We start from the raw sequence: 21,239 nt of genomic DNA on the forward strand, positions 1-21,239 counted from the left end.
TACTTGCATGCCAAACAGTATAGGCAACAAGTGATAGACAGAGCTAAGTGATCCCACAACCAACAGATCAAAACTAAGCTCTGCAGTCCTGCCACATCCAGTTGTGAATGGTGGACAATTAAACAACTCACGGGGCAGAGGCTCCACAAATATCCCCACCCTCAATCTTGGAGCAGCCCAACACATCAGTGCAAAAGTTAAGGCTCAAGTATTCGTAACAACCTTCAGCCAGAAGTGCTGAGTGGATGATCCATCTCAGCCTCCTCCGGAGGTCCCCAGCATCACAGATGCCAGTCTTCAGCCAATTCGATTCACTCCACGTGATATCAAGAAATGGTTGAAGACACTGGATACTGCAAAGGCTATGGGACCTAACAATATTCCAGCAATAGTACTGAAGGCTTGTGCTCCAGAACTTGCTGGGTCCCTAGCCAAACTGTTCCAGTACTGCTACAACACTGGCATCTACCCGTCAATGTGGAAAATTGACCAGGTATGTCCTGTACACAAAAAGCAGGACAAATCCAACCTGAACAATTACCACCCCATCAGTCTACTATCGATCATCAGTAAAGTGATGGAAGAGGTCATCAACAGTGCTATCAAGTGGCACTTGCTTTGCAACAACCTGCTCACTGACATTCATTTTGGGTTCCACCAGGGCCACTCAACTCCTGAACTCATCACAGCCTTTGTTCAAACATGGACAAAAGAGCTGAGCTTCAGAGATGAGGTGAGAGTGACTGCCTTTGACATCATGGCAGCATTTGACCAAGCGTGGCATCAAGGAGCTCTAGCAAAACCTGAGTCAATGGGAATCAGGGGAAAACTCTCTGCTGGTTGGAGTCATATCTAGCACAAAGAAAAATGGTTGTGGTTCTTGGAGGTCAGTCATCTCAGTTCTTGGACATCACTGCAGGAGTTCCTCAGGGTAGTGTCCTAGGCCCAACCATCTTCAGCTGCTTCATCAATGACATTCCTTCCATCATAAGGTCAGAAATGGGGATGTTCACTGATGATTGCACAATGTTCAGCACCATCAACGACTTCCAAGGTACTAAAGCAGTCCATGTCCAAATGCAGCAAGACCTGGACAATATCCAGGCTTGGGCTGACAAGTGGCAAGTAACATTCACACCAAGTGCCAAGCAATGACCATCTCCAACAAGAGAGAATCTAACCATCGCCCCTTGACATTCAATGGCATTACCCTTGCTGAATCCCACACTATCAACACCCCAGGGGTTACCATTGACCAGAAACTGAACTGGACTAGCCACATAAATACTGTGGCTACAAGAGCAGGTCAGAACAAGTGAAACAAAACCCTGTACAAAACATCTCATTTCACAGCTAATTTTGTTATTTGTCATTCATCTGCTTTACCTGATGAACAAAATAGCAATGTTTCCTTTGTTACCTGTATTGTATTTGTTTCCATTTCCATGGTAAGGTAATGCAAAAATACGGATGTGAAAAAACAAATTTTGGGACTCAACTGTCCTAAGCAGAAGGGGAGGTCCCCTCCATTAAAGGAGATTAGCAACAAAAACAACTTTTATTTCCATTACACGTCTCACATCGAAAACCGTATTAATGCATTCAATCGGATGGTCAAAGGTGGATACCCTACTCCTTCTCCTGGGTTTGGCCCTGCACTACTTTTCCACTCTCACATATTCATCAATAGCTTTTGTTGCTTTCTCTCCTTCCGTATGAGGTGATAACCAGTTCCAAGGTCCTCTCATAATTTTGTTGACTCTGAAGTGAGGCAGAGTAAGAAGTTACTTACTCATAAAGCATAAATATGGTTCCTGTCAACACAATTTTCTTTTCCCGATTAAAACATTTTATAAACACAATGGGCTAGTGGATAAAGAGAGATTGTATTTTTTTTTAAAATGACATTTACTTTTCCTACCTCGTTTATAAGGATACATTTGTGAAATATGGATCACAGTGACCAAAGCCCCTCGTCTCATCAGTTCTGGTGCACCTGAATGATCAGCAATGGAACAAAGTAATTGGAGGCCACAGTGTTGGATATCTGGATTCCCAATAAACTGGAAAAAGTGCAATAACATTTATTGACATCAATAAATTTAACAATGGAAGAGTTGCACAAATTAGACTGGTACTCAACCATGAAATACTCTCTTACAAGCAAAAGACCTTATCTGCCAGAAAATAATTGAATATTACTTCAGGTCTAATACCATGAGTCCAAAAAAGCAAGAGCTGATTGTTCCACTAGACATGCATATGACACCATGTGCCTCACTGCAGCAACATAAGCAAAGTTTCAGATCATCTTTTCCACATCTCACACCTCTGTCTCATTCTGAGTGCCAGTTCTGGTCACCAGTCCCTTGCTACAGAGGTGACTACAGTCACAATATTCAGCAGTAATGTTTCACTAGTGGCCACCAGTATTATAAGACACAATGGGCTGGATTTTGAGATCAGCGTTGAAGTGCACTTGCACTGATTATGAATTAAATGGTCTAACGGTCTCTCTGGTGAGAATTTCACCTCTACCTCTATGCAGTGGTACTGCGACTGATTGCAATGTTCTTTTACTGGGCCTTTATGGCATGGAGCTGGAGTGATGGCATCAGGCTGCTCAAGTGGCCAATTTAATGGATTTTAATATACTCCCAATCAGAAAACTAAAAACATTCAAATAAAATCACTTAAAAATGTTTATATAAAGCAAATTAGAGATTGGGACATACACATGGGCTGAAGGTAGAAGCTAAAATATTCTCAAAAATATTTTTTTAAAAACTGAAAAAACATTTAACTTAAAAATCTACTAACTAATCATTTAACAGCAATCCACAATTATAAAATTATTTTTTCAGAGCCAATTCTTGCATTTATCAAATTTTATTCAACACACAACTATTAAAAATGCAATAGCACCTGACTGAAAAGGTGTTAACTTTTTAAGGGGTTTCAAATGGCAGGAAAGCTGAAATTCTCATTGATTGAAGTGATTAATAGCTCTGGGTGGGTCTACAGCACAACCTGTGTCGGAGCCCTCAGCAACAGATCTTAGGGTTTCCACAGTGTCCCCTTCAAAATCTGGCCCAAAGGTTTATAGAAGCCTTTTTACCCAATTATGACAAGTATTTTCTCAGTGTCACTAAAGCCAAATAATGTTTAGGACAAATATCGGTGTGTAATCAGGTACAATAATTCATTTTTAAAAAAAGTTTTCAGCATCCCAAATATATTATCCTTTATTTTAAATAGGTTCCAATTACTGTTATTCACAGTCTGGTTTAAGTACACCAGTTTCAGTTCTAACATCATGTTACAATCTAATATCATCTAACCCAGATATAAATGTAGTTGGCATTTAAACAAGATCAACTGAACACATCTGTGCTTCACTTTCACCCCTCCCCAAATCCCGCCAGGGAACTCAATTAATTTGTTTACTCTAAATGATAAAATAGATTGCTCAAATTAGCGCTGCCAATATGCAGACTTTTAATTAAATATTTTGCCAACACAAACATATAAAATCAGAAGTACTTGGTAATTTTGGTAAATAAATATTCAAGATTGTCCTTCTAAGTCAGCTACAAACAACATTTAATGCTCTCAAATGCATCAATCACATGGATCCCTCGCTATACATTATCATATCACTATACGTTATCACAAACATTCAAAGAACAAGTCAAATGTGATACTTAGTAACTAAATGATGATCTAATGGCCATATTCCATCACTAGTTTACTGGCAGTTGTATATACACATTATATCTACTTAACTTCAAATACTAGAGAAGGGATGGAATATCAATCACCCCAGCAAACTGCACAATTCATATTAAATGAATTAATCCACAAAAAGAAATAAAAAGGGGAAAAACACAAAAATTACAAGAATCTGGATTAAAAAACACAGTAAATATAAGACAGGTTAGTCAGCATCCGAAACTGATGGATAGACTAATATTTCAGATCGCAACCCTAATCAGAGTTAATTAATAGTTTGGTTAACAATAGTATAAACTTCCTGCAACCCAAACATATTAGGGGCAAATGTTTCACACAACAGTTATTTGCATATGTAATGCTTTGATCTCGAATGTTTCTTTTAAGTTTGTCTTAAGTCTTGAATTTATAAGGTATTGTCTCTTTTCTTTCTATCTTGAATTCTCAAAGCAAGGAGCTTCTGTGCATTGTGCACCTTCTTTTAAGGTCTACTGTGTAATGTTCATTCAATGTGCAAAGCTGTGTGTTGTTACTACAATTGCAGGTCTTTAACCTATTTGTAAAGTGTGATGCACATTTGACAGGCCCAAGCTGCACTGCCACTTTGGATATCATTAACCACAGTAACAGAAAAACTGTGTGTGCCCATGATTGGATGCAGGCACTTCCACCCCAAAGCACCTCATTTTTTTCATGTGGTGAGATTGAAGCCAGAAATCAGCAGTCCTCTTTCTCCTCAGATTGAATTTTTTTTAATAAAGTGCCCATGAGGTCCCTCCAGGTGGTCAAGAACTTTTAAAATAAGGCTTCAAATCAGCCTGGATTTAAATGCAAATCAACGTAAGACAGCATTTTGAAGGGGATCTCACTCCATTTGACTATAATGCACCAAGGACTCTGGAATTATATTGTCTTGTTAATGTCAGCAAATAACTAAAGGAGAAATGCTAGAGTGAAAAAAAAGAGGCAGAGGGATATAGTTAGGGAGTGTGGGGGCCCAGCTTGCTGAAGGCACAGCCACCAAGCAATGAAGGGATGGGAAAGGGGGGTGGGAATGCAGGGAATTGTAGGGCTGAAAAGAATTACAAAGATGGGGAAGGGTGTGACCATGAAGGGATTCCAACATAAAAATTTTAATTTCAAATTGGAGATTCTGGAAGGCCAAGACTCAAGACACCAGCTAGGGCAGATATGATGGGCGAATAGGACTTTGGGCAAGATTTGGTACAAACATCTAAATTTTACATCAGTTAACATCATGGAGGATGGGAGACCAATCAGCAAAGCGTTGGAAGTGACAAAGGCATGGATGAAGATTTCAGCAGCAGATGGGCTGCAGGAGGACTAAAGATGGACAATGTCACACAAGTGGAAGTAGATGGTCTTTGTGCGGAAGAGGGTGTGGAGTCGGAAACACAGCTCAGGATCAACTCAAGGCTGAAGTTGCAAACATTCTGTTTCAGGATGAAACAGTGGCCAGGGAAAGGGGTAGAATCAGAGGCAAGCGTGCAGAGTTTAAGGCAAGGGTCCAAGATAATGGTCATGATCATGCCAATGTTTAGATGAAGGAAATTGCAGTTTTCAAAGGCTGGGTTAGAGACGCAGTTTGACATGCAGAGACAGGTGGTGGTGTGGTAGAATTGGGTGGCATCAACATATGTTGCGTGATAATATTGTTGCTGCACAAGTTATAGATAATGAAGAGCAAGGGGCCAAGGACAGATCCTTGGATGACTTCAGAAGTGTCAGTGCTGGGACTAAAAGAGAAGCTATTGCTGGAGGTGCTCTGGCTATGATCAGATAAGCAAGAATGGAACCAAACAAGGGCAGTTCCATTGAGTTGGACAGTTGAGGATGGCAACATGGTTGGCTGTACTGGAAAGATAGAGGAGGGTTAATGTATCACAGAGAATGATGTTCATGACTTGTTAGGGCTATTTTGATGCTTTGACAGGGTCAGAAACCTGCCTGGCAATATACAAATGAGGAATGCAGGAGAAATTGGCTTTTGGAGATGATAACATATTAAATGACTCTGGAGAGGAGGGGAACGTTTAGAGATTGGGTGGGACTTTGGTACTTTGCAAGGACAGTGGGATTTTCTTGTAGTGGGGTGGAGATGGCATGTATTAAGTGAGGTGGAAGGGAGTGGTGACAGTATAACAGTAGTTATGAAAAGGAAGGCAACAGTACCAGAGGAAAGAAAAAAATTACAGGGAAGAATTTTCGGGCCCGCTCGCTGACACATAAAATGACGCACAGTGACGTTGGGCGTGTGTCCTGACGTCACCACGCATCATTTAAATTGTCAGTTTGGCAGCCGAACTCAAAGGCCATTAAGAAAGTAATTAAAGTTAAGAATGCTGCCCGTCCAACCTTAAGGTTGGCAGGCAGACGAAGAGCCCAGGTGGCCTTCACATTTTTCATGAAACCTCATCCACGGGTGGGATGAGGTTTCATGAAGGGTTTATTAATTAAATAAAAAATTTTGACAAAAGTCATTGACACTGTCACATGAGGGGACATGTCTTAAAATATTTTCTTTTCTTCATTTAAATTTTTAAACTTTAAACTAATCTCCGAGGCACCTCTGTGCGCGTGAAAGAGCGCAGCCCCTTTTCAGGGAATCCCACCCCCCCCACCCGCCCGCACAGGGAGTGCTCAGCACTTCCGGGCGCACATCATCTGGGCGGGCCTTAATTGGCCTGCCCACGTAAAATGGTGGCGCGGCGCTGATCAGGTTCACGCCCGCCCCCGCACAACCCTCCCGACGAGGGGAAATTTCTGCCTACAATGTCAGTTAACGTGGGTTAACACGGTAAAAAATTTCATTAGCAAATTAATTCAAACAGAGTCAAATGAGCAGGTGGATCTTTTGGATGAGCTGAACTCTGAGAGGACACAAAGGGCCAAAGGAGAGCAACTAATAAGATTAAAACGCTCCAAATAGAGTGGGTACTATAAAGTGTGTTTCATTTTTAGGAGACAATGGCATAGTTGCAATGCATTGGAGTGGTAATCCAGAGGCCCAGGCACTGCGGGCATGGGTTCAAATCACAGCAGCTGGTAGAACTTAAATTCAATTAATGCATCTGGAATATAAAGCTAGTCTCAGTAATGGTGACCACGAAAGTTATCAGTAATTGTAAGAACCCATATGGTTCACTTATGTAGGCCACCCTTAACTGGTTTGGCCTACATGTGACTCCAGATCTACAACAATATGGCTGACTCTTATTGCCCTCTGAAATGGCCAAGCAAGCCACTCAGTTCAGGGGCAATTACAGATGGACATCAAATGCTTACCTTGCCAGTGACATCCACGTCTCATGAAGAAATTTGAAAAAAATTAGAGACATGCCACCAAATTACTGTATTTAATCTCTAAGATCAAACACCTCCATTTAACCATCTGACTTTAAATTCACATCCTAAAATGGGTTTTCTTGTAAGCAATTGGTTTCTTTAAACATGCGTTGACATGAGTTACATATTCAAATAACTGATACATAGGTGCTTTTCATGGAAAATTACTCCCCAAAAAATCATGAAACTTGACAGTCTACAGAAATAACTGATGAAAAGACCTTTAACAGACCAATGGAAAAGAAACAGTTCATTAGATTCTCCCACAGTTCTTACATGCTCACTTACAGCTTGCATTAACTGAGCGCAGACACAAAAGCAATGATATATATCAGTAACAAGCCTAAAGAGATAAAGGCTTAGTCTCAAAGTCAGAGAGATAGAACAGCAAGATTAAATTATCTAAAAAGTCATCGCGGATCAATAGGAGACGAGCTGGGGAATTTGAATGGTCCTTCCTTATTCCTACTTTGTGTGATGACAATACTGATTGGGAGTATATAATTTCAAAACCTAGCAAAAACTACTTCTTGCCCAATGTTACTTCACATAACCTGCCATTAATTTACATAAAAACAATCTAAGGTAACGTTGGTGAAGTTGATAAACTGAAGCTCCGCAGTCTTGAAAGCAGAGCTTTCAGAAGCAATTTTATATTGATATTGAAGTGATTTAAATGGGATAGAAAAAGTAAATCCAAAACTGTACTTCAGATATGCCCAGGTAGCAGGATGATGATTTGTTGAGGATTATGAAGAACAAATTTCGAACAGATGTCAGGAAGTACCTCTTTTCATGAAGGGCAATCAGTTGCCAGGAAGGGTAATTAAGGCCTGAATATTGGATTCATTTAAGAAACAGCTGGAAATTATAATGGAAAGATGATGCAATGAAATCAGATGGTCTTAGGGGCCTTCCTCATCTGAATCAATTTGCTATCTTGCAACCATCAACACCAACCTTAAAAATATGAGACACAATTATTCTAATCCATCAACAAAGGACAAATCACAATTACAATGTTTTAACTTATGTACATATGCAAAATACCTGAGAAATTACCACTAATCAGTTTCAAAATATTCTGAATGTGGCTAAATTATATACACAAGCTCACACAAGTCATGTTGAAATAAGTCAGACACCAAAATAAAGCTCTTTGAAGATTTTGCTTAAATGATCCCAATTATTCATGTTTTTAAACAATACCCTGCCCGGAACTAAGTTCACACATATATTTTGGCACAGATAAGGTATTTTCTTAGCATTGAGTAACCATCTGATAGTTTAACTTCACTGTACCTGTTAAAATAATTCATATTAATAGATAAAAGTATTTTTTCTTAATCACATATTGCCAGTGCTCACAAGACACCGGAACAGAAGGCTGAATTTTCATTCCAGGGCCAGGACCACTCTGGCGCCTGACCCAGGTCGGTGTCACCACTAGACACAGGACAGTATTTTGAGATGATCAATTAAGTGGGTCACTGGTATGTTTGTCGTTCAATTAAAGGCAGTGGACGTGTTGAGGCAGGATGTAGACATGACAGGCCCAATTTAAAGGGCACTCGGCAGTCATGATTGTGGACACCGGTAGAAACTAGAATGCAGTACAGCAGCAACATTGCATGCACCTATGGAAGGGCAGCCCCACAATTTGCTGATGCTTCCCTGGAGATGTTGTTTAAGGAGGTGGCAGCCCAGAGCAGCGTCCCGTTTCTGGAGAGTGCCAGGAGGCGGCCAGCCAGGCAAAAAAAGCAGGCATGAATGGAGGTAGCTCAGGGCAAGGAAAGCAGCATGTGGATGTAGTGCACGAAGTGCTGCAATAACTTCAGGGTGTGGTAAGGTGAGTGTAATCCAGATGACAGGCCTCCAGTTCTGCAGTCACCAGCACACCAAGCAGCAGAGCAGCCTGAGGTAACATTGTGCTCAGGAACAACAACATTGCCCAAGTGCACTTCTGAGCCTTGGGCAATGCTCACACCACAAGCACTTGTGGAGGAAGCGAAACTGGAGCCATGGACATTACATATTAGTGAGACACTGGATGTGGTGAAGGGTAGCAGCAGGGTCTTAACTCACACTCTTGACTTTACAAGAAAACAAAAGCACACAATGCATGAGAAAGGGGTCACAACAGCGCTGGAGTGGATACAAAATTGGCCGAGTAATAGAAAAAAAAGAGGGCAATGGTCTATGGATATTTTTCAGGCTGGAGGAAGGTTTGTAGTGGAGTTCCCCAGGGCTCGGTATTGGGACCCTTGCTTTTCCTGATATATATTAATGATCTAGATCTTGGTGTGCAGGGAACAATTTCAAAGTTTATGGATGATACAAAACTTGGAAGCATTGTAAACTGTGAGGGCGACAGTACAGAACTTCAAAAGGACATAGACAAGTTGGTGGACTGGGCAGATAGGTGGCAGGTGAAGTTCAGTGCAGAGGAGTGTGAGATGATTCATTTTGGAGGGAAGAACATGGAGAGACAATAATAAAATAAGGAGTACAATTCTTGATGTGTGTATGTGCATAGAACATTTAAGGTAGTAGGACAGGTGGAGAGAGTAGTTAATAAATCATACAGTATCCTGGGCTTTATTAATATGGGCATAGAGTACAAGAGCACGGAGGTCATGCTGAGCTTATATAAGACACTGGTTAGACCTCAGCTGGAATATTGTGTACAGTTCTGGGTGCCACACTATAGGAAGAATGTGATCACATTGTAGAGAGAGCAGAAAAGGTTTACAAGAATGGCTCCAGGCATGAGAAACTTCAGTTATGAATGTAGATTGGCGAGGTTGGGACTGTTCTCCTTGGAGAGGAGAGGCTAAGAGGAGATTTGATGGAGGTGTTCAAAATCATGAGGGAGCTGCATAGAGTAGATAGGGAGAAACTGTTCCTGCTCATCATGGGATCGAGAACGAGAAGACACAGATTTGAAGTGATTTATAAAAGAAGCAAACGTGATGTGAGAAAAAACTTTTTCACAGAACAAGTGGTTAAGTGGTTCAAGCCTGGAATGCACTGCTGGAAGTTTGGTGGAGGCAGGTTCAAGTGAGACATTCAAGAGGGCAATAGATGATTATTTGAATAGAAACAATGTGCAAGGGTACGGGGAAAAAGCAGGAGCACTAAATCATGCTCTTTTGGCGAGCCAGTACACACAAAGTGGGCAGAGTGGCCTCCTTCTGCACTGTAACAATCCTGTGGCTCTGTGAAGTTTAGAAACATGTGATATAAGATGACCTGTGCTCCTCATGTGAGCAGGTGGTGACGACAGAGGCAATTATGGGCAGCTCCCGCCTTCCTCAACTAAGTAGAGATAGAGAGCTTCGGAAGTCACATGCAAGGTCGGTCTTTCTGGCACAGCAATGAGAGGCGTGTGCCCAAATGTCACAGTTCCTGGAGGTAGTGCAGGGGCCTTGGTCTGAGAATGGAGAAGGCCATTCATGAGATGTGTTTCTTATGTCTCAGGCATATGGCCGCATGAGCTCCTCCACTGAAAGAGTGGCCAATCTTGAGGACAGCCATACGCAACATCATGCTGAGTGGATACCAGGTCACATTGGATGCCACATTCTGTGGCATTGACTGGTCAATTGCTCTGATGACACATGAATAGGCAACCAAGATGTCATTTTGTTTGAGCAGAAAAAATTGTTTGACCATTAATAAATAGCTCGACATCACATTGTTATGATGCGCTGAATAATGTCTATACAATGGTCCTGGTAAAGTACAAATTCACCAGACTTAACGGATCTTGGATTTAGTAAAAACAACACCTCTGCAATACACAATGATGCTACACAGTCTGTCAAAATTACAATGATCTCAGCATTCAATTCTAGTTTTTAAGCATTTTGCCGTATGTCAACATAACGTACAAAAACCCCAAATGGTTCTGTTACAAAGTGGTAGAGATCCACCCTATGCTCAAGTCTCAACAAATATGCATAAAGAAAACTGGCTAAAACACAAAAGAAACCATCAATTGGAAACTTTTACAGCTGCAAAGTCAGTTTTAGGACCTGTACTGGCAAATGCAAGTGAGAGAAAATAGATACAAGATTTCTTGAATATTTCAGATAACCAAGTCAATAATTAATAGATACAACAAAATGTGAAAATAGTTCAAATGAATCTAGATAATGACTTATGTGCCTTAGGTTTTTGGGGTCACGGCAGGAGGTATGGTGGAAATACTGAGATGGTAAAATCTGTCAACAATCATTGTTGCACTCCTGAGCACACAAAAAAAAAGCTAGGCAATTTTTCTCACCTACCCGAAATAACAGCTTTGAAAGTCACACACACAATAAATTAAATCATTTTTCTGTTTTGGAAACAAGATAAAAAGCCCAACTCTGAATTTCTATGTTCTTGTCACCTGATCATCTGCTGGGTCTGTCAGAAGTGAAGTGTCACATCACTCGTTGGCTCCCTGACATTTAAACCCTTGGCTTTATAACTGGCTGCAAATTCAGATAAGCCAGCTAGAAAGTTTCAGTCGCAAGTCTACCGCACTGAGAAAAACCACAGAGTAATGGGAGCACTTATTTAAATTATTAGGTTTGAAAAGTTAATGGGAGTCCTTGGCCACAGAGCTGCATCCTTTTAGAGGATTCCAACACTGGGGAACTGCATGGCACCAAGGGATCAAAAGAGAAAGAATAGGGTACAAATGTTGAAGACAGTGGCACAAGGCACTGACACAAGGCACTGATTGTGATATTATAAATCTAACTTGTTCTTCATTTTAAATCAAGAAGCAGAAAAATGCAAACAGATTAACTCACTCCACAATGGCTTCAACAATTCTACAACAATTCTGTTCTCTACCAGTGAAAGCTTGGACAAACTGGCCTCAAGAGCAGGACTGCTATATACTTGGTAAACTCTGTGGACAGGATTTCTGGAAGTTATAATGATCACAACAGTCTTATTTATCCCCTGGGATTGGGGACTTTCCCCTCACCCACACCAACCACCCCCGATCCCCACTCAGACTAACACAGCTCTTGCTATTAACGAAGAAAATATATTCTGCTCTCTAGCCACAGTGTCACAATAAGAAAATTCTAGACCCATTTCCCTTACAGAGCAAGTGAAAACCACAGCCCATTGCCTTATGTATCATGCACAGTGCCTCAATTCATACTACAAATGTGTATCTTTCTATAACCAGGAAATCTTAGGGTCAAAGTCATTATGCTCTGCAATTGTAATGGTTTTCTATCACAATTTTTAAAAATGTGGCAATTAATCCCGAAAATTTTAACCTACCTATTTTAAATGCACAATTAAGGACATGGTATAAGTAGACCACAGATTTGTTCTGTTCTTACCTTGTTCAAAGCTTCAAGAACCAATCCATGAAAACCATCTGGCAAACACTGTTTTACAATCACTTTCTGCATTGATTCCAACTCGTTCATATCTTCCTTTGCATCCATCATGTTCTCCTTCAGGGTGACTTTGGACACAAGGTAGTAAAACATATATCCAATTAGAAGCAGTTCAGAAAATTTAAAAAAACAAAATGAGAGAAAATAACATTGGCCCATTGTGATCATTCATCAAACAGCCATGTGCAACATTTACTATCATGGACTTCACATCCCTTAATGTCCTGATGAGCAATTCTGCATAAATATTCCACAATTACTAAAGATGATCCAGATTATCCCCCCATTCTCTCTGCTACATTATTCAATTTTTTTTCAGCTTTAACCCAACCAATGTCACAAAACCACCAGGTCTCTAATATTTCAGAATAATGACAAAATCTAGTTCCACAGCACCTACTGACCACAGCTACCCTTTCCATTCATAATTTTAGAAATGTCCTTTTATTTAGCTAAATGGGTTTTGTTCACAATATTAACCATATTTTCCCCATTCTCTCTGTACATAGCTAGAGTTCAAAGTGAAAAACTTTTATTTTTAAAATTTGTTGCCCATCTCTAATTACTCTTGCAACTGAGAGACTTGCTAGGCCATTTCAGAGGGCAGTTAAGAGCCCTCTGCAGTTAAGGAGTCATATGTATGCCAGAACAGGTAAGGATGACAGGTGTCCCTCCCTAAAGGGCATTAGATCTGTCCCTCTCTAAAGGACATTAGTGAACCAGTTGGGTTTTTATAACAATCGATGATACCTTCATGGGCACAATTACTAAGGCTAACTTCCAATTTCAGATTTAAATTCCATCAGCTGCCATGATGGGATTTGAACTTGCGTCCCCAGAGCATTAGCCTGGGCCTCTGCAGTACTAATCCAGTGGCATTACCACTATGCCACCATCTCCCCAGCAATAATCATCCAAATGAACCCTTACTGTTAACAGAATACATTATGTCAGGTGTTTACTACATTGTACTGTCACCAGCAATACACAAATATGCAATTCAAGGCCAGAAAATAGACAGGATCCAATTGATATAATGTTGCATGACGACAATTCAAAAAAAGGTCCCTCTGTCTGCTGGCATTCTCCATTGTTTACAAACTAATCTTTTGAATTTATAGAGTTCTTTCAAGGACAAGTTCTCAAATGAACCATTTGTCAAGACTGTTTTATCATTACAATTTATTGCACTGCCAAAATAAAATGTCATCCTCTCAACTCACAGGGTTCTCTAACTGCATACATGTAAAGAAACAGATTGGTAGCTTTTCTACTCTGAACATTGATCCACGCACTACTCCTTGTTAATGACTGAGTTTTGAAGGCTGTTCTTGGTGTTAATACTGCAGCAGTTTCCATTCATGGGCCAGAATGTAAGTAGACATTGACAGTTAGTCACTGGGCTAGAAACACTGATTGACTATGAATTAAAAATTGTGATCGCCATTTTTCTGAATCATGCAACCATGGAAAAGTGATAAGAACTTTTAATAATGCAGCATTTCAAAAATAAATTTTAATTAATCTGATATTGAGCACAATCTCATTCCTAATTTAGCTCGTAGTCTTTAATTGTTTAAATAAGGATTGTTGCCAATTCAAGCTATTTTATCATTCCAGATTTAAAGCATCTTTCAAGCATATAGGGCAAATCTTGTGACCTAGCAAAGCACATTGTTAGGTAACCTTTTAGATCTTTGAGGTTAAATGTATGTCAGGTCACAGTACTAAGCAAAAATCACAATGTGATCAGCATCGTAAAGTTATGCCACACCTTTAAAAACACTGCTATATGAATTCACTGCAGACTCGAGCCGGAATTTCCCGCTTCCGTCTGCAGCAGACATGTTTGGCGGCATGAACAGAAAATATCGCGAGATGGTCCTAGTCATGTTTCCCAGCGATGTAAATCCAGGACGCAATTGTCCCCTTCCCCCGTCAATGGTGGGCCACACTTACCACCGCCCGTCGTCGGAACTTTATTTTAATACATTTGCATATTATTGTCCCCGCACACCGGAATCATCCCCCCACACTGACATGACTTCAGAACAGCGTGAGTTACGACTGCCTTTAAAGGCGTGCACTTGGCGAGTTGAACTTCAAGAGGAACTCGGAGGTGAGTGCACACAATCTTGTGCAGCGCTCACAAGGATCACCCATAGGACATCAAAGGAAGAGGCACCCCACATTTGGTGGGGGCATAGGCAAGTCACTTTTTCCAGCTGGCTTTCAGTGCGATGCCAGGGCAAGGGCTCCAGTGCGGGAGGTGCCAGGGTGGGGGCAAGTCAGCACAGACTTATGGGAGTACTCAAGCAAGTGCCAGGGATGAGGGAGGAGGGTGAGGGAAGCAGTCACGCCCTTGGAAAAGCTTATCAAAAGTGAGCATGTTTCCACAACTGAGGCCGTTCAGCAGCAGCTCTGTTGACATGCTTGGACTCGGGCCTCTGAAGCATTCCTGCCCAGTTAGGCAATGCAAAAGCACAAAAGTGCCATCAAATGCTTCAGAACCTTTCACCCTTTAGGTGCAGACTGCAAATTAATTTGAATCTTACGGGGCTACAGAACAATTGGACGACTGGGCAAGTTGTATAATCCCCTGACAAAAGCTGGCCATGGCGTAGTCTCTAATGGAGGCACTCAGACCTCCTTGCAATGTATTTATTCAGATTTGGACCAGTAACCCTCCTGGTCCAAGCCAACAGCGCAGCCTTACAGTGCAGGTTAGGGTAATGCCTATGCCTGAGCTGAGAGCACAGCATGAAGCGCTTGGCCAAAGCTGCTGCCAAATCAGTCAAGTGGAGAGGTGGGTGGAGTTTTGGACTGCCAAGAAGCACACTAAACACTGGCCATCAAGTGGTGGCCAGCACTCTCCAGCATGTGTGAAGTGGCCTTGAGATGCAGCCGGGGCCGGAGACCTAACCAAGAGAGATCCTTAGGAGACATATGTTAACCCTCACATCTCTCTCTTTGATATTGCACAGCGAGAACATCAGGATCATGGAACCTGGTGATCTAGCTATATGCCTCATGGCTCACATGGAACAAAGATGATGATGTTTGTGGCTCAGCAGAGAGGAGCACCATCCTCGATGAAGGAGCAGCAGGGCCTCCTCAGGACGCAGTTGAAGATCCACAGCGAGCCGTCGCTCGTAGATACCCCATTAGACCCAGGGTTTACAGACTGCACTTGGCATTCCTGCAGATGAGCGAGAACCAGTGTTGCCAAAGACTGCACATGTCGTGGACTTGGAGGGCATCCACTGCCAGTGGCTGTGAAAGTGACCGCGGCATTCAATTTTTACGCCAGTGGCTCCTTTCAGGGCTTCATAGGTAACCTGTGCAGGATCTTGCAGGCCTCCATACAAAAGTGCATCCAGAAGGTCATGGACACCATATTCGCAAAGGCACAGAAATTTGTGCATTTCGACCAGAATCAGGCAAGCCAGGAAACAGGAGTGCTGGGGTTTGCAGCAATCTCTGGTTTTCCAAAGGTGCAGAGTACCATCAACTGCACTCACGTGGTACTTAGATCTCCGTGACAACAGCCAGTCTCGTATGTGAACCACAAGGGCTTCCACTCGCTGATGGTCACAGACCAGCTGAACAACAACAAACGCATCACGCAGGTCTACGCATGATCATCCACAACTCCTACATCCTCAGCAGGTCTCAGTTCCCTGACATCTTCCAGGGTTCACAGTGGCTGCAGGGTTGCCTCCTCAGGGCAAGGCTACCCACACAGGGCATGGTTGATGATGCCTGTGCAGCTGTCTCAGACTGCAGTAGAGAGAGGGTACAATGAGGCTCATGCCACAACCCGGACTTTGGTGAAGCACAAGATTGGCATCTTAAAAATGAGGTTCTGGTGCCTCGAAAGGTCTGGTGGAGCACTGCAGTATGGTCCCTAAAGGGTGTCACGCATCATCGTAGCTTGCTTGCACGCTAAACAACCTGGTGCTGCAATGGGGCATGGACCTGGTTGAGGAGGAAATGGAAGAGCTGCGATGAGGACAACGTCAAAGGAGATGAAGGTGATGAGGTCCTGGAAGGCGAGGATGCTGGCAATGAGGCCATCACAGTGGCTAGGCGAGGCAGGCATGCCTGTGAGGCCTTAATAGTTACCAGATTCATGAACAATGATGACGATGACATGCAGCGAAGACACTCCTGACATCGTCACATTGCACCTGTGAATATCTGACATCTGTCTGGCTAATGGCAGCGCGCACACCCTCTGTGATCAGGCTACTGTCATGGAGACACAGCAGAGGCCCTAATAGTCACAAGATTCCAGGAGGATGATGATGACGACATGCAATGAGGACACTCCATAGATCTTCATGGTGCGTCTGTGAACGTCTGACTCCTGTCTGGTTGAGGGAAGCTCGCTTGCACTCTGTGAACAAAGTCATATCATGGAGGCGCAGCACTGATACTTTAACAGCAGCTGATCTTTTGACAACCTTCATTGCCTGTCCCCTTCAGGACTACACCATCCCCAGACAAAGATGAAGAGACGGGGGTGGGGGGGGGGGAGTTAGCCCCACCTCTCAAAGATGCTGAGAGCACACAGAGAAAATCTCAGAACTCTGTGATGCCTCCCCACAACATTCTGGCAGCAATGACAAGCCACATAGAGGTTTATGCATCACTGATGTATCAAGTGACTCTGAAGCCGAACAATCACTTGGCTCTGAAGGTTACACACCGCACAGGGAAGAGGCCCTGGACTGAGACACTTGTCTTCATCTTATGCAGGAACTAAGGTGTCACACCTAAATGACACGAACACTGCTCATCATAAAAAAGGAGCCACAGACAAGGACACATTCTTGGGAGTTTACTTACAATCGTGAACATTATGTACAAGTGATTAACACCTGTGCCCACACTGTGCAACAACGTCTTCCTAACCTTCCTAACCCTGCCTCCTCATGCTCTCCCCATATCCACTGTGGAGGTGGAAGCAGCCTGCTGACTGTTACACCCTGTCTGTGATGCCCTTGGCGGGTGTCCTCTGGAGGACTGAGGCCTAGGGAGCCTGGTCTGCTTTCAGGGGGCTGCGTTGCGTAAGTGGCACCCTTCCTGGCCTGCGGAGCTAGAGATGTGGGACTCTCAGAAAGAGAGGAATTGAATGGGCCAGACAATCCCAGAGTCACCTGGGTGGATGGCCCGGGGTGTGCACTTGTTGATCCTGCTCCCTATGGGTACCTGGGAACCCCTGGCTGACTCGAGAGGAAGGGGCAGCTGGAATGAGTTCGAGATGCCCCACCCCCTCACGTGTTGACAGTGATGGATGCCTGCAAGTGCCTCAGCGATGGAGTTCAGCTCCTGTAGCAGTACAGGACCAATGTCCTGGACCAAGGCCTCCATGCCGACTGCCATCCTACCACTGTTGATCTTGGAGTGTTGGCATGCCAGCGCTATCACCTCAGGCCTAAGACACACAGACTTCTCCATCATGTTTACAATCTGAATAGTGCCGCAGACAGCCCCTCCTGATGTTCCCGAACTTGTCTTTGTAGCTCCAGCAACTGAAGTCGAACTGAGTCCAGAGGCTCGTCATCTGCCTTAGGCTCAGCAGATTCCTGACCTCCAGCTGTTCTGCAAGTGCAAGCACCCATGGATTTCCCTGCCTCTGCCTGCTGTAGATCAGACAGTGCATTGTGCACTGATCTAGAACTACGTCCCAGTGAGGTGTGTCTCTCTGCGCTGGTGGAAGGTGTGGGTGAGCGCTGTGATGGGTCTTCCATTGATATGTCTGTGGATTCCTCGTCCGAGGTGTGTTCAGGGCTGGAGTCAATGACCTGGCTCATGGCCACCCTCAGCTGCTTCCCAGATGTGCCTGCAATAGAAAAGAGATAATTAGTGCATGGCAGGGGACTGTGAAACAGGAGACATTACACGTTGTATGGTTGTCTGATGGATATTGCAATGCAGGATCCTCACTTGGTTGAGTGCCACTAACCTCACCATCTGTGCAGGAATGGTCCACATTCTCACCAGACAGCTGGATGGCTCTAATTTCAAAGACCGTGAGGACCTTGATGTCGGACATTCCTCCACCAGTGTGGGACATCTCCTTTTTGTTGTGGGTTAGCTTATCCTGCATGAAGACAAACTGAGAGTGTGTAAGCAAGATGCCTGCCAGGCCAGATGAGAAGGATGCCTGGTATAGGTGGAGTGTGAGTGGTGCCATGATGGCATGAGGACACGATGGACAGGGAAGATGAGGGTGCTTGCAAGAGAGAGAGTGGTGATGTCCCTTGAGCTGGCAGTGAGTGCAAACCCTGTGGATGTGTAATAGGTTTGCCAGTGTGAGAGTTGAGAGTGGTAAAAGGAATGACTTACCCTGGCAGAACAGAGGAGATCATTCATCCCCTTGCGGCACTGGGCGTCTTTCCTCTGTTGAAGGGCATTGGCACTCACCACCACCGCCACCACCCATGCTGGGTTGGTGACCTTGGTGGCTGGTCTTCGCCAAAGCAGACATAGAGGAGTTTGCAGAGGGCTTCCACTGTGTCCAGCAGGCAACCCAGTGAGGTATCACTAAATTTGGGGGGCTGCCATCTTTTTTGCTTTTGGAGCCATCTGTTGCCTGGAGTAGTCCACTGGTCCGAAAGCACGAATTAGGCTGTGCTCTGGTGCGCTTTAAGTATGGCGCCTGGAGCGAGGAAGTCCTGAGGTCACGGCATGGCGGGCAAATCTGAGTTCATCTGCCAGCGAACCGACATGTTTCCCGTGCATGCATTATTAATGAGGCGGGACCTGCTGGGAAGCTGACAATATGGCGCAAAAACCCGCCATTGTGGCAGGTGGGAAAAACATCTTTTTTCATGCTTGCTATTGCACTTAGTGTAATTCAGGGACAATTCCACCTTCAGTATTTGATGGAATGCTGACATGAACTAAAGGCCCTCACCAATATACAACACTCAGTGTATTACTTTACCTTGGCTGCCCAGAATAGTACTGTACCAAGGGATTATTATGTTACAGTTTTGAGCTTCCCCAGCACTTTGTCTTGTGTTCACTGTAAAAAAGAAATTTTCAGTGTCTCATGATCCAAAAACTTCCAGTCTCTTACCTTCTCTTATCTTTCCATTGAGAACTGCCATCTCAATTTCTCCATCCCCTTACTTACTCTAGCCTACCTCCAATTGGCCAGCAATTCTCAGGGCTGGTATTTCCACCCTGTTGTGGGCTTGACTATGTGGGAGGCCTGGTCCAGATAAGAGCTTGATTGCCTGGTAATTGTGTCAGACATCCCAGAAAGAAGCGACTTGAGGTTTCCATTGGTTCTCCAACAGGTGGGCGAGACCCCTGTTGCACTCATAATGCACAATGTTGGCTTCTGACCCACATTTCAGCCTGATGGCAGGGTTCAGAAGCCCACAAGGAAATCTTGTCAGAACTCTCTGACACGTCGTCCTACTTCTCTCTGGATCATTACCTTACCAGCAAGCATTAAGCCATTATTTTAAAGATTGTCAACTCAACTCCTCTAGAAATGTTACCTCCACAGCCTCCAAACTTATAGCCCCCAACTCTGCACAGTCCTCTTCTACCTACTTTCCAAGAGCCACAATAAGACTGCCCTGGTAAACCTATAATTTCAGCCTACTGTTGCCCACCTGAATGGATGTCTTTCTACTTTGACTCTATTTGTTTCCCCTTGTCCACACACTTTCGTTGCTTTTCCTGGCCCTAATTGTCTCCTTTTCACCATGGACATCCAATCCCTCTACAACTCTATTCCCCCACCAGGATAGCCTGAGTGCTCTGCTTCTTCCTTGAATGGAGGCCCAACCAGTTCCCATCCATCATCACCCTTCCTCTGCCTGAACTAGTTCTCATATTGAACAACAACTTCTTTAACTCCACTCACTTCTTCCAAATAAATATTACTATGAAACCCTATATGGGTCCGAGCTATGCCTACCTTTTGAGAGATATGTGGAACATTCTTTGTTCCAGTTCTACCAAGGTCCCCCCTTCAGCTATTTTTCAGATATTGATGACTTTACCGGTACCATTCCTTGATATCATCTGAACTGGAAAGTTTCATACACTCGGCTTTCAATTTCCATCCTTCCCTCACCTTCACATGGTACATCTCTGAGTCTTCCATTCCTTTTTTCAACTTCTCCGTCTCCATTTCTGGGGATAAGATATTTACCAATATCCACCAGAAGCCCACTGGCTCCCACAGCTACTTCCACCCACCTTGCTTCCAATAAAGCGCTCTATTCTGTTCTTCCTGTTTCTCACTTGCTGTTGCATGTGTTCTGGCAATGCCACCTTTCATACCAGAGCTTCCAATACACCTTTCTTTTTCCTCAAATGAGGATTCCCCCAAACCCAAGTTAACAGGGCCGTTGAGCTTCTCCGATCTATTTCTCGCAATTTTGCTTTCACCCCTTCCCCTCCCTCTCAGAATCACAATGAGGTTCCATTTATTTGCATCTTCCATCCAACCAGCCTCCACATAAAAAAATGTCATCCTCCGCCTTTCTGCAATATCCAGCATGACACCACCAAACATTTTCCCCTCTCCTTCCCTTTCAGCATTCTGAAAGGACCGTTCCTTCTAAGACACCCTTGTCCACTCCTCAATCAACCCATGGCACCTTTCCATGCAAGCGCAGGAAATGCAACACCTGCCCTTTTACTTCCATCCTTCCCATCGTCCAAGGTCCCAAACACTTCTTCCGGGTAAAAACG

At 43.5% G+C, this 21,239-nt stretch overlaps 1 protein-coding gene across 4 annotated transcripts in view; it reads right to left on the reverse strand.

Annotated features, from left to right (window-relative positions):
- The window catches only part of lrrk2 (leucine-rich repeat kinase 2), a 210,058-nt gene that overhangs the window by 101,295 nt on the left and 87,524 nt on the right, over positions 1 to 21,239 (reverse strand). For all 4 annotated transcript variants that reach the window (XM_078553512.1, XM_078553511.1, XM_078553513.1 and 1 more), the window contains 2 exons: positions 12,453 to 12,580; positions 1,922 to 2,063 (listed from right to left, as the gene is read on the reverse strand). In XM_078553512.1, the coding sequence (XP_078409638.1) occupies positions 1,922 to 2,063; positions 12,453 to 12,580 (270 nt within the window). The remainder of the gene's footprint in view (positions 1 to 1,921; positions 2,064 to 12,452; positions 12,581 to 21,239) is intronic.

The sequence above is a fragment of the Cetorhinus maximus genome, chromosome 12 (assembly GCF_964194155.1).
Source record: "Cetorhinus maximus chromosome 12, sCetMax3.hap1.1, whole genome shotgun sequence".
Lineage (NCBI taxonomy): Eukaryota > Metazoa > Chordata > Chondrichthyes > Lamniformes > Cetorhinidae > Cetorhinus > Cetorhinus maximus.